At 49.6% G+C, this 14,588-nt stretch overlaps 1 protein-coding gene across 1 annotated transcript in view; it reads left to right on the forward strand.

Moving 5' to 3' along the window:
• The first annotated feature begins 4,687 nt into the window (after window positions 1-4,687).
• Window positions 4,688-14,588, forward strand: part of PLA2G4E (phospholipase A2 group IVE) — a 41,137-nt gene continuing 31,236 nt past the window's right edge. Inside the window, exons 1-2 of the mRNA XM_023558710.2 lie at window positions 4,688-4,783; window positions 11,240-11,312. Of these exons, the coding sequence (XP_023414478.2) occupies window positions 4,688-4,783; window positions 11,240-11,312 (169 nt within the window). The remainder of the gene's footprint in view (window positions 4,784-11,239; window positions 11,313-14,588) is intronic.

Here is a 14,588-nt window from a genome sequence, read left to right on the forward strand (position 1 = left end):
CTATGAATCAGGGCAGCCCCATAATCTAGCTTATGTTTTTAGGAGTTCACCCTTGCTCTTCTACAGAGAATGATTTATAGGAAGGCAAAAGTGGAAGCTGGGAGACCAGTTAGGCTAATGCAGGTGAGATAAGATGATGGTTTGGACTAGAGCAGTGGCAGTGAAGCTGGGGAAAAGCTGGAAGGAAGAAAACCTTAACCTCAGGTGCAGAGGGTTGAGTTAATCATATGTTTCAGGTCATCATTAATATCATCACCGGTCCTTGTAAAGCCTCTCTCTTGTTTTTTTTGATTGATAGCTATTTCCCTGTATCCACATAACCTTCCCTAAACTCTACTCCCAGAAAGGCAACCATTTTATTGTGTTCAATACAGATTTTATTTGAATGCATGATAATAACTATATTTTAATGTATGTAAAGGTATTGGGATAGAGATATTGTGTTTCTTACTTTTTCTCAATTAACACAGCTTTTCAGATCCATTATATTACTATGTGTACATCTCTCTCTTCACTTCCTGTCTTCCCATCCTACTTCCCTTATCCTAGATGGTTCCCTCCTAGCCTCCTAACTGTTGCTTTAAACTACTATGTAACACTCCATGTTGTGCATCCTTCACATTTTCCTGCCTACTCTCCCAGTGACGGGCACATAGTTTCTTCCAAATTTCTGGTACCACGAGTGATGTGGAGTGTATTCCTTCACACACGCCTTTTTATGAACTTCTGAGAGACTTTGCCTGGAATTTATGTACCCAAACCAGAATTGCTGTATGAACATTCTTACTTTGAGTAAGTAGTGCCAGATTGCCCTCCATGACTATATTAATCTCCCCTTCCACAGCAGAGCATGATCCTGTCTCTGTGCCCACTGACATTTGGCATTATCTAAATTTGTCATTGTTTTCCACTTTAAATAGGTGTACTGAAATCTCATTGTTGTTTTAATTTCAGTTCTTATAAATTGGCACTTCTTATCATTGCTATATTTTTATATTAGCATGGCCATCTTCTTCTAGTGGCTTATGTAGGAATTCTTTATATATACTAGATATTAATCCTTTGGTGGTTTGCAAATGCAAAAACTGTCATTCTGTCAGCTATCTATTAACCTCTTCCACTGTGTTCTTTGTTGACAGAAATCTTTAATTTTTATGCAATCAAACTTATAAATATTTTTCCTGTGGTTTGTGGCTTCAAAATGTTGATTAAATTTTTTTTCCCCAGCCCTAGATCACAAACATATCCTTCTATACTCTCTTCTATTAACTTTACAGTTTTCCTTTTCATGTGTTGATTTTTAATTCCTTTATAGCCCACCTTTTTATATGGCGTTAAGTGGGGATACTGCCTTATTTTACTCTATACAGCAAGCTGCTTTTACCCATATCATCTATTATACAGTTAGTTCTTTTCCTATTGATTTGTGGTATCAGTTCTATCATATATCAAGTTCCTTTAAATATCAGGGGCCTTTCTCTAATCTTTCTGTTTTATTCCATTGGTCTATGTGTCTATTCTTGTGGCCAAAAATACACAGTTTGTATACTGTAGCTTTGTAGCATGTCTTAGTATCTGGTAGGTCAAGATCTCCCTCTTAACCATTATTTTTTAAAAGTGATTTTGCTATCCATCGATACTTAGTAAGAGGAGGAAATCTGAGAAATATTTTGGAGGTAGAACTGTGCTTATTGTCTTTTGCTTTACTTAAGCTTTTAATTTCTATGTATTCAAATTTGGCAATAATTTTCCATATGGCTTCTAGACTATGCCTTTTTTAGAAAGAGCCTCCTCACCCGGAACATTATGTAAATAGTCTCTAGTATTTTATTTTAAATCTTCTATAGCTTTATGTTAATGGTTGGTTATATATTTGATCTGTCTGGGATGTATTTTTGTGTAGTTATGAAGTTAGGATCTAGCTTCCACCCACCGCCAAATGATAAGCCAATTTTTCCAGTGTGAATAGCCAACCCTTTTACCACTGATTTGTTTCTGGGCTCTACTTCATTATGGAAGGAGGTGGAATCCAGTTTGTTGGAAAGAGTGGAAAAGCATTGGATGCATTTGAGCAGAAAATACAGGTTGAAGGGAGGGGGCAATTACAAAGCCAGGTGAATCTGTGAGAGGCAGAAATGAGGCTGCAAGAGACAGACACAGCTGACAGAAGGTGTGGGAAGAAAGGAAGGGCAGCTGAGGCATCTTGAAAGAGGAAAGGTGAGGAATTCAACCCTGCTGGATCCTCAGAGGATGATGGTTGAGCCGCTGAAAGGAATGTCATTTTCAATGCTGGGTTACTTGAGGCCAAGCAGCTACTGGCAAGAGACAGGTAGTAGCCCTGATGGGGGTCAGTTAACAAGCCTCGGAGACCCAACTGGGGACAGAGTCCGCTCGGAAGGTACAGAGGAGGAATCCCCTACCTCACCTCCCATTTGCCTTCTCTTCATTTTTTGTTTCATTCAGCTAAAACGAGTAAGTTGAGGCCCAGCTCTTTGTGAGAAAAATACATGGGTTGGAGACCTAGATTTTTGTGCACCACCTAGACTAGATGGGGCAGCATGGTTGGGTGGGGGGTGGGGACTATAGCTGACCTAGAAGAGGACCAGAAATGCCAGGCCTTGAGGAATGCTCTGGAGCTTTTGGCTTGCCCTGGGTCTCTCTGATGGGGTGTTGGGTAGGCGGAGTGAAGAGGATGGGAAGACAGGTGGGTTCCTCAGGGAGATGATCTCCTGAGCTTCCAATCACCACACCCCTCTACCTGTCATCACTCTCAGGATGGTGTAGCACTGTGGGTTGCATTACTGCAACAATTCTTGGACTCATCTCTTACTGCTCTCACCGCCGTCTCTTCCTTCACTTCCTATCTTCTCATCCTACTTCCCTATCCTGGATGGTTCCCTCCTCACCTCCTAACTGATTCACTGCTCGAACATCAGTTGGCATTGTGTTCTTAAGTTTAGTTTTGATCATGTCACTCCCCTGGTCAAAAAGCTTCAATGGCTCCCCATTGGTTAGAGACTACATCTGAATGTACAAGCATGGCCTTTGCAACCTAATCTATCTTTCTAGGTTTAGTCCTTTACAAAGCCTTCCTTCTCCCTGCCCAACTTCCCCTCCCCCTTGTGCCCCTTTTTCCGTCCCCGCATATCTTCTCCCGTATAACTCACTACTCAGGGACCAACAACTTGCTGTTCCCTGAGGAGCATACCCTGATTTTTGACCTCCCTGCCCTTGCTCATGCTGTTCCTACCTCCTAAGATACCTTTGCCTCCCATCATTAGCTGTTGAAATTCTATCCACCAGCCAAAGCTCATTTCAAGTGCCACCTCCTCCATGAAGCCTTCTCAGATCCACTCCTTCCCTCCCCTGCTGAAATCCACTTCCCATCGTCTGTGCTCCCTGGCTGGTTATTAGTTGTGTGACAAAGCCCAAAAAACCACTTATAAATGGGAAGGATTTTTCTTGTGCTTGCAGGACACCCCTTTCCCCCTGTAACAACAGAGAGACTTAGGGCTCTGAGTCTCCGAGGGGTTGGATGCATTTCTCTCCCCATCTAGAACGTCAGCAACTTTAAGACCAGGATCTTCTCTCTTAGTAGCATGTATACAGTAGATGCTCACTAACTACTATGTGAGCTAAGTTGGACTTAGTTGAGTCCACTCAGGGTGTGAGTGTGGAGTGTGGCAATTGTGTAGATGGCAAAGGAGGAAAAGATCCCAGCTGGGAGGTGCCAAGCCAATCTTCTCTCTGGAGGATCAGGCAGGCAAAGAGGAGTGGACTAGGGACGTCCTCTCCCTGGAGCGTGACAAGGCCCCACAGGTTCCACCCCTGCATTCGGGCCCAGACAGCCCTGTGTTCAGATCTCACCCTCAATTTCATAAAATCACTTCCATCTACGGGCCAGAAAAGCCGGTTGTGGGGCTCAGGCAGGAAACTCCCAGTGCACCCAGCCAGGCAGCTGGGTAGGCGTGGGGCCTGACGAGGGCCTGACTGGTGAGCCAGCTGCAGGCCTGAGATAGGGATCAGCTGGGTGGGTGTGCATCCTCTAAGCTGTCCTGAGACTGGCAGGGGCTGGGCACACCCTCCCTCCACCTGGCCTCCCAGGACGGAAAGCAGGGGGCAGTTGCCCTTAATCCTCTTCTCAGCGAAGATTGGAACAGTTATTTCCTTTCTTCACCCTCTAATTCTGGGGGCCCCTAACCATACCCCTTGCCTCCTTTGAGGTCCCTGCCCATAGCACCTGGGGCACCAAACCGTAGGGCTGAAGTGAAGTTAAAAGGGAGGGCACCATGCCCCCAGAGGGGCATCTATGGGCCATGATATCTATAAGCTGAAGAGATAAGTCTTCCCAAATCTTACCGAGATATTCCTAAGGCCGTGAGGGTCTAGCGTCCTCTCCTGCCACCCCCGTCCCCTCGGAGGGCCTGGTCCTTCTGAGCTGCTGGGGGCTGCAGACCACTATGCCAAAGGCCAGAGCCCCTGCTGGTCCCTGCACTTGCAAGGCCAAGACATGAACACCTGAGGTCCTCTTAATCCTGAGGGGCCTAGGCCTGGACACCCCATCTGTTCTCCCATCTTAACCACTCCTTGGGCAATCCCAGCCACTGCCAAGAGGCAGCCAAGAGGGCGGAGCTCTGAGTCAGAGTATAAGTTCCTAATCTTGCCACCCAGCTGGAAAACCACCAAGATGCTCCAGAGGAAGATGCCCGCCTGGGTCTCCCACGACCTGCCAGACCCATGCACAGCAAAAGACAGCAGACCCTCAACCACCTGTGCCCCAGAGGTGAACGAGCAGGGCTGGATGGTGGGGCTGGGAGGCATGGTGAGAGGCTGGCCCTGAGAGCTGAGGCAGGAGACAAGCCTGGGGGGAGGAGGGCATTGTAGATGCAGACACAAAGCCCCTCAGCTCAGAAAGTCTCTACCTAGCACCTGAGAAGGGAAATGGTCTAGGCCCAGCTGGGGCCAGGTTCCCTGGCTGGCTGCCCAGCTGATGGTCCCTATGAGCTTGACAAGGTCCAGTGGCTCAGGGCCGTCCTGGGCTAGTCCAGCACCAGGGCAGAAAATACTTGATACTGCATGGGTGGGTCCACGTTAGGCCTACCTTAGTGTCGAGTGGGGTTTACTCTGCAGTTATCCTAACCCTCGAGCTATGTGGGCGCGTGCTGTAGTGTGGGCGCGTGCTGTAGCGTGTATTGAGAATTGTGGCATTGCTAGCCTGTCACCTTCAGCTGAGAAGCTGCCCACCTGGGTTTGTGGTCAGGGCCCTTGGGTTCGTCCAGCTCCTTGAAGCCTGGCTTTGCAGGTCAGGGGGCCAGTGTTCTAGACCACCCCAGACTTGGTATCCCCAACTAGGTAAGAAAGAGGGGAACTCAATCCTCCAATGTGCTGTGGGGATGCCATGGGGAGGATTGTTCGCTAGCTCCTCAAGGGCAGCAACTTCTTTCTCACCACCCTCTGCAGCACTCCCTCCTCCTGTCCACACTAACTTGCTAAACGAGATGGGTGATGCCCTGAAAGTGGGGTGCCCAGGATATGGGACACCTGTTTTCTCTCTGAAGAGTCTGAGGAGAGGGGTGCTCTGGTGAATGGGAACTGGTCCCCTGTGGCCTGGCCAGGGTAGAAATTGCCTTTTGGGGTGCACCCAGATCTCCCCACAGTGCTTGAATGGGTGGAGGGGCTGCAGATAGCACTCAGTCTTGCCTCTCTGGTTTCAGGGAGCTGCCAGGAACCTAGGCTGGGAGACAGCTTCCACAGAGGGGATCCAGTTTACTTTGCAGAGGGAGTTAAGCAGCTGGGAGCTGAGACCCAGAGTGGGGGCTTCCAGAGCCCCTCCATAAGCTGCACCCCCTGTCCCTCCCAGGTCCTGGAGGGTCCATGTGACTCAGGGCTGGGACTTGTTGCCCTGACTGCTCACTCAGCCTGAGCAATAAAAAGGAAACCAGCTGTGGTGGCTCCTCCCAGGTGGCCCCTAGACCGGGGGCATTCCTCGGGCTGGCTGGGAAATGCCCTGGGTGCCATAAAGTTCCCACTCTAATGGCCTCCTGTTAGGCGGGGCCCATGTATCCTGGTGGTATCACTGGGCTGTCCTAAGCTCTGACACTGATGTTGCAAGGATCTGGTGGCTACACCCAGCTCTCCAGAGAGGAGGAGGTGGCATCACCAGCCAGGCCTGCCTGAGAAGCCCTGGGCAGGGGAGTTCCCACCAGGCCCCCTGGGGCTGTCTTCCCTCTCCAGGTATCTGGTCTGGGGCTGGTCATCAGACTACCCCCCGTAGAAGCCTGACCCTGGGAGCCTATCTGTACCCAGGTATTCTTCTGACTTAATTTGTGGTGACAACTAGACTCTTGCGTAGAGAGAGCCCTGAGTTGGGAGCAGATGGCTTACTCCTGCGTCTGCTGTTAACATCCTAGTACATGACCTGCAGCCCATCTCACAGGTGCTTTTGTTCATCCACGTGGGGTCAGCCTCCAGCTATGATAGAAAGTGCAATAGGTCTGGAGGAAGGTGGGTCTGCATCTGAGCCCTGGTGCTGCCCCTTCGGGGTTATGTGACCTGTGTGAGATGTAATCTCTCTAAACTCAGCCTTCTTCTCTGTAAAGAAGGGGCAGTAATACCCTCCTTGGAGGGTGGTTGCAGGGCCAGGTAAGAGAGTATGTAACCTACAGAGCACAGTTCTGCTCTGATGCATATGGAGTCACCATGAGTCGGATTCAGCTCAATGGCAACTGGATGGTTCAGTGTACCCAACACAAAGCCAGTGCAGGGCACATAAGAGGACGGTGATACATTTTGTTCCCTAGCCACCCGCCCAAAAGGTCCTCTCCATAAAACTGGAGGGTAAAAGGGATGGTATTGAATTACACCGTAGCTAATCCTGAGATTCAGAGACTGCATCTTCTCCACATGAGCTGGCAAGGTCCCCCATCCTGAGACGGTCTCAAGGGGAAAGTGGAGTCCTGACTTAGAAGGGGAGCTAGAACCCACAGGGCATTTCTCCTGGGGACACGGTGAGGCTCACGAGGTTGTCCTGACAAGACTAACCCCTGGGACAGAGGTGGAGGACTGGAGCTGAGTGTGTCTGTAGCCTGAGCAACACAGTCTCCCAAAAACTGCCATTCGGCCTGTCCCCACTGGGACAGCTGTACTAGTAAAATATCTAAATCTACTTCTATAAAAAGCTTGGCAAATAGTTCCTGCCCTGGGCCCTGACCCCGAGTATTCCCCAGAACCCTCCCAATGCCCCCGCAAACTAGTATCTGAAAGATTCAAGCCTGTCCCTGGCCCAGGACTACAGCTCAGCAGGCATGGTGCCTATCTATGTCTGCTGTTAAATATTTTGATTTTCACCCTGATAGCCCCAGCCAGGGCACCCTCTCATAAGGATGGCCTTGTCCAACTCCCCAATGTTTTGACCCTTTCCATGACATAAGCTAGCCCATGAACTTGAGTTCCATAATCTCACTGGTTTCTGGTTACCATTGCATAGTTGTATGCTTTTTTTCTATTATGTTTTCTACTCTATGTCAGTCACCTCCAGGACCATGACATTTACTAATCTCTAGCAGCGCTGCAATTGAGCTGATTATATTGGGAGCAAACTATGTGCATTCATTGTAATCCAAGAAGGCCATTTTTCACGGACCTGGTTCCTGGGTCCCATGTGCCTGCTATCTTCCTCCCACTGGGCCCCTCTGTGGTATCTCTCAAACCCCCTTCCAGGTTCTATCTTCCTTCTGGCAAAATGTAGGAGCACATTGGGATTGAAGCTGTCCTGGAAACTCCTGAGCTAGTAGGTATGATCTGAGGCTGAAGGTAGACCACAAAGGAGGCCCCTGTAGCTACTAGAAAATGGGAACTTCTCCAAAGACCCTCACAGCTCTGATGTGTTGTGAAGTTATAACGTGCTGACTGTCAAAAAAGGAAAAGAAAGTGTTTGTGGAGTGTATCAATAGAAATGTATCTAGTAAAAGTGCTACAGGTAGAAGGACTGCCAGAGTTTGGGGGTTACTTCTGAGCTTTGGGAAGAATTCAGGGTGAAAAGAAGGGGAATCTGTCAGGAAAACGTGTTCTAAGTAAAGAAGTCCAAGGAAGAGGAGATGAGGGCAAACAACACCTGTCTTCATGTTGGCCAAGGATTATTTTCAAGTAAGGTAAGGTCATAGACATGATCATGAACACAGGTTTGAGAATTAGAATGGATTCAAGCTTGGGCTCCTGTGATTCTAGTTGAGTGACTCAGTAAAAGGACTTAGCGTCAGATTCTCCATCTGCAAAGCAAGGCTAATACCAACTGCTTCAGGTGTTGTTGTAAGGTCTAAGCAAGACAATAGAGAATGTGGACACAGCCCCTAGCACATGGCAAGCACTCAGCAGATGGCAATGTCATGTTATCAATGCTGAGTAGGAAGAAATAGTCAACATCACCAGAAGGTATCAGAGTTAGATGACAGGAGAGAGGACAGGAAGATCTCGAGTGAGGTCCTACAAGAAGTTGGACCTTCCCTGGAAAACTTCTGGAATAGATACTAAGGGAACCGGGCTGGTGAACGGCAGCCCCTCCTAGAGGCAGGAGAAGGGCTGTGATGACCTGAGAGGACTGCAGGTCCTGGTTTCAAAGCCCTTGTTGTTAGCTACCATCCAGTTGCCCCTGGCTCCTGGTGACCTCATACATAACAGAAGGAAATGCTGCCCAGCCCTGTGCCATCCACGTGATCAGTTGTGGATTGAACCATTTTCATCAGCTGGTTTTTTGGAAGTAGAGCACCAGGCCTTCCTTTCTAGTCCATCTTAGTCTAGGAAAAAAAAAAAGTCTAGAAGCTCCGCTAAAACCTGCTTATCGTCATAGCAACACTGACAGATGACAGATATGGCTGCATACGAGGTGCACTGTCTGGAAATCGAATCCAGGCCTCCCTCATGGAAAGCTGGAATTCTACCACCGAAACGCTAATGGCCCCCTTCCCCATGCTAGAGCCGTTAACTAAACTCCATGAAATATCCCTAAGGAGCCCAGCCCCATCCAGGCAAAGACCTCTAGGCACTCCCCCACTTAGACTCTAACTGTTCTCTGAGAAAGTGGAACAAGTGAGAACAGGACTTTGCCACATCTGCTCTCCTGGGTGTGAAGCCTGACTCCTGCCTCCTCACCAGGTCAGACCAGGACACCTGCTCTGCCCAGGGAATGGGCAACAAGGAGCCCGCCATGCCCAGAAGGGGGTCTGGCCAAAGATCACAGCCGTATTTCTAGAACCAAGTAGGGGAGCAGTGTATGCCATTTTTTGGCCTAAGTTACAAATACCAAAACAGAATGTTGTTACAGCAAGTCATTGGCCAAGTAAATATTTGATTTTTCAGAGTTAGTCTTACAAAAGTAATTATCAGACCTAGTTTAGATTTTCGTTTTGATTTCAAGGCAATTGTTGGGGAGAAGGGAAGAAGAGACTCTAAAATTTACTTACATGTCTGTCTCAGAGAATAAGCAGCTTAGCCTTCCCATAGTTGTCGTTCTGTTACTGCTGGTTAGAATAAAGCCCCAGAAAAGGCTGAAGGACCTGCGTCACAAAGATTACAGTGTTGTCTCTGAGTGGTAGGACTATGGGTACGGTTATTATTGTTTTTCCATTCTCTCATTTCCCCCCCCAAAACCCCAATATTGTTTTAAGGAATGAAGAACTGCATACTTTAAAAAAGGTATAATGTGATTTTAGCAGCATTATAGTGCACGTGCAACACGTACAACATTATAGCAGCATTGTAGTGATGTGTGCAACATTATAGCAGCATTGTAGTGGTGTGCAACATTGTAGCAGCATTGTAGTGGTGTGCAACATTGTAATAGCATTGTGGTGATGTGTGCAACATTGTAGTGGCATTGTAGTGATGTGTGGAACATTATAGCAGCATTGTAGTGATGTGTGCAACATTATGGCAACATTGTGGTGATGTGTGCAACATTATGGCAACATTGTGGTGATGTGTGCAACATTATGGCAACATTGTGGTGATGTGTGCAACATTATGGCAACATTGTACTGGTATGTGCAGCATTGTAGTGATATGTGCAACATTGTGGCGATACACACACACATTGTAGCGATACGTGCAACATTATAGCAACATGTGGGGTGATGTGAAAAGGGTTCTAGTTCAAAAGCCTCTTATACATGTAGAAGTTTGGTGGGTTCAAGGAGTCTGATGGCACCTGCCATGGGAATGAGCTGGGAGTGGACGATAACAAAGGTTCAGCTAATCTTGGGTAAAACCCTCATGGAAGGGGCTTCAAATTCTGGGATTCAAACAGGAAAGGCCTCAAGGGCTGAGCAGACACAAAACTGCTCTCTCCCAGAGTGTGCTGGCTCACAGTGGTGTGGGGAAAGGGCTCTCACCCAGCCTGCCTTGGGCCCCCTAGGGACCGAAAGAGTCCTCCAGAGCTCCATAATCTACACAGACTGGCTAGGAGGAGGCTTCTCCAGCCAGGGACAGCCCTACAGCTTGGCAGCGGGAGCCCGTGGCCAGCTTGAGTGGCTCCGCCTGTCAAGGCCACCTGGCATCATTGCCTTCAGCCTCTCCTCCATCATGTGTGCACTCCTGACCCCCAGCAACTAGCGTAGGGCCTGGCACGTAATAGGTGCTCAGAATTTACAGCTGGCAGGCAAGGGAAGTGCTGAATGTCCTGGGCTGGAGCTAAGCCACTCAGTAGGGAGTGGAGGGGACCTGATATAAGGACTCCCAGTGACTAGGCATCCCAGCTTCATCAGTATCCGTCACTCCCTGAGCCACACAGTGCCTGCCTCCTGAGAAAGCTTGGGTGGGTGAGGGAAATTTCTCGGCATGTGGGGTGGGTGGACGGGAGTGCCAATAAAAAATTATTCAGTGAAGAAAGGAGAAGGGAAACATCTCAGAACTCCCTTGTCATGAGCATTTCTTCTGCACTTGGGCCTAGAACACCCATTCATTCATTCACTCATTTAACAAGCATTTATTGAGCAGTTTCTATATACCAGCATGCTGTAGGTACTGGGAATATAAAGATGAAAAGTCAGACAGGGTCCCAGGTTCCCAGGGCTTTCTAGGACCTTCCAGGCTGGAGGGAGACAGATACCCAAGCAAACAGAGAACAACATGCGGGTTGCTGTAATGCAAGTCAGCAGGTTTGGGAGGGTAGTGGAAAAGTCTCTCCAGGTCCACTGGCTTTGCGGTAATGCTGGAAAGTTGAGTCCACTGTTCTCTCAATCCACAGGAGGGACTGTCTCCATGCCACCTGCTGACACTGAGGGTCATCCGGATGAAAAATGTCCGTCAGGCTGACGTGTGTGAGTATCCTCCCCCTTCCTTCCTTCTATTAATGGGGCCGGAATGGAGACCCTGGCTGGAGAAATGGTCAGAGGGGTGCATGTGCATGTGTGCACATATGTGTGTGCCTGTGTGCATACGTGTGTGTGTTCTACACCGAGGTTGTATTTTGGCCTTCAGTAACTTGGGGTTTATACACATTTTTCCAGGCTCGTACTCCCTACCCCCACTCTAGGTGTAGTCAGGGCACTACCAGTCCCTCTGCGTATGACAGCCTGGCTCACCCCACTCTCTCCTCCCCCTTCCCTCCCTAGTACCCATTTCCAGGATCACCAGCCTCTCCCACACTGGGAATCCCTTGCTCCTCTGTGATTTTAGGGGCTACTAGGGATTTTAGGGGAAACCCTGATGGCGTAGTGGTTAAGCACTACAGCTGCTAACCAAAAGGCTGGCTGTTCAAATACACCAGGTGCTCCTTCGAAACTCTATGAGGCAGTTCTACTCTGTCTTATAGGGTCACTATGAGTCAGAATTGACTCGACAGCAATGGGTTTTTTTTTTTTTAGGGGTGAAGGGGAAGGAGAGGCCCTTAGGCATCGTGGAGCCAGCAGGCAGCCAATCCCAGAGCCCCTTTTCATGACATTGGTCGCAAATTGGGCTCTGGGCTCCCTACCAGGTATCTATAGCACCCTGCTCCCCAGTTCAGCCTCACAGACTTACTAGGGTTGTTTGTGGTGTTTGCTTCTCGCCCTAACTTCCCCTTCATCTCAGCTCCTGCTGTATTCTCAAGCTGCTAGGGCCAGGAAGCCTCTGGCTTCAGGCAAAAATGGTGGCACTGGGTGGGAGGAATATCCTCCGTGCCTGCCTATATTTGGGGTGGCATGTCTAAAGGTCAGGAGACCCAAAAGCCCCTCCCCATGCTGTCCACACCTTCTTGTCCCCCAAGTAGGAGAAAGCTATGTGGTTCTTGTCCCTTCTTGGGGTCCATGCCCTATGGCTATGTGGGTGTCTCCATTCATAGGTGGCTACACAGGAATGGCCCAGCAGCCACCAGGGTTCCCCAAAGCTCTGCTATAGTCCCATTGCTGTCATCATGGAATTCAAAAAGATCTCCAGGTGGCACAAAGGGTTTGCACTCACCTATTAACCTAAAGGTGGGTGGTTTGAACCTCCCCAGCAGTGCCATGGTAGAAGGGCCTGGCAATCTGCTTCTGTAAAGATTACAGCCAAGAAAACTCTATGGAACAGTTCTACTCTTTAACACATGGGGTCACCATGAGTTGGAATTGACTCTACAGCAATGGGTAGAGCCTAAGTGGGGCAGAGAAGACACGGAAGCTGCGAGACTGAGTGCACATTCTAATGAGGAGACACCTATGTCCAAAGTGGGCATTGAGCATCAGAAGATGGCATACTAAGCTTGCCACAACAGAGTTTAGAGCTGGGGAAGACACTGAGTGCTGGGAGAGGCCAAGGAAGGCCCCACTGAACGCTGGGGTCTGAGAGGGTAGAATGTGAGCCTACTCTAGGGGGGTGCGCTGAGGAAGGGAGGGCCCCCCATCTCCTGATACCTGCTGTGGGTCAGCCTGGGGTCCAAATACCATTAGATCCTCCCACCAGCCTGAGGGATAGTACTATGAGGCCCATCTGACAGATGAGGGTCAGTGGTTGCCAAGGCAGAAGTAATGTTTGATCCCAGCTCTGGTGAACTAGGACGGAGACTGGACAAGCTAGGAGAAGGAGGTTGGGCCACTGGTGGCAAGCTGGGTAGCTGGACAGAGGAGGTACCGGACGCCTATGTGCTGGGCGGGACTGGACTGCTCAACTTCCTGAGAGCGTGTGCAGACTGTGCTCCAGCAGAGGTGGGGAGAGGCTGAGAAATTGCTCGGAAGCAGTTGCTGCAACCCAGGGATGAGTGTGGTGGGCCGGAGGAGGGCAAGGCCCTGGAGCACCAGCAAAAGCAAAGGGATTGGTCAGGATTCAGACCTCTACCCCCCAGGAGCCCAGGTGTGGTGCCCAGAGTCCAGGCCGGTGGGAGTACTTCCAGCAAGCCCCAAATTTGGGCTTGTGTCTGCCCAGAGACCAGCAAGAGGGCCGGGGACTTCTCCTCGGACTTCTCGGGGCCTTCCCAGCCCACCAGTGCCCGGGAGGAAGTAACTGATCTGAGGAGTCTGGAGTTTCCCCTGTTCCTGGGAACATGCCACGGTGGGTCACTCAGATGCCTCACCCTCTCTTAGGCAGAGTTCACCTCATTCCCCTTGGGGATGATGACACCCGCCTGCAGCAGGACTTGCCCTCCTCTGACTCCTCTTAGGTGTGTCTATCCCCAGCCCTCAAATCACCGGGCTGCACACTCCCACACGCTCTGCGTGCCTGCACCTGCTGCTCAGATCTTCCCATTGTCTAGGCCTTTCTTCTGTCTTCTCTCTGCTACACCTGTCATCTAGGATCCAGGCAGAAGGGAGGGGAGGGCAAGCAGCTCGAGAAATGGACTCAGGGCTGGTTCTATTACCCTCTCCCTCCCCTTTCCCACACGCCCCTCTGGCACATAGACTACCTTTTGGGGTTGCTGGGTCCTCTTCAGGGACCTCCTTGTTGTTAATGTTTTCCTCCCAACCCCAGTCCTCAACACCAGCCAAATTGTGCCTGGACTCCACAGTCCTCAAGGGCTAGACCTGACTGCTGATCCTTTCGGGTCCCGGATTACCCTCACCCAACTTGTTCCCTTCTAGTTTGAGTAAAAAAATGAACCCCTCTCTGAGCTAGTCCTCTACCAGGACGTAAGGTTCCTGAGGTTTTACAGAGGCTGCAGGGCTGTGACTACAGGGACTCCCCAGCCGAGAACTAAAGGTGTGCTCTGCCTAGCCCTAGGTGAGTACTGGGAGGGAGGCCCAGGAACCCAGAAACCTCCCTGCCATTGGGAGCTTATATTCCTCTTGGGGAAAACAAATTAAAACCCAAACCAGCACCCCAAGGGATGTCAGGCAGGTGTCTCCAGAGGTATTAGGGAGATAATGTCCTATCATCTGTAGAGATAATTGTGTCATCTTTGCCACCCATGCTCCAGGAAAGGAGACGTGTCATTTGGATGACCAAGCCCTCTGTCACCTCACCAGGAACAAGGACTAGGAGCTAGCTATGCCAAGGAAATCCCCTTTAGTGCATGAAATTCTCAAAATTGGGCCATCGTTGCTTAACCACTTTTCATTGTCAACCATGACAGTCACTATCCTTATGGCCAGCTAATGATACCTGCCTCAGATTGTCACCTAGGTCCCGCTTGACCTTCTTCCAGC

This window comes from Loxodonta africana, chromosome 10 (assembly GCF_030014295.1).
Source record: "Loxodonta africana isolate mLoxAfr1 chromosome 10, mLoxAfr1.hap2, whole genome shotgun sequence".
Classification (NCBI taxonomy): Eukaryota; Metazoa; Chordata; class Mammalia; order Proboscidea; family Elephantidae; genus Loxodonta; species Loxodonta africana.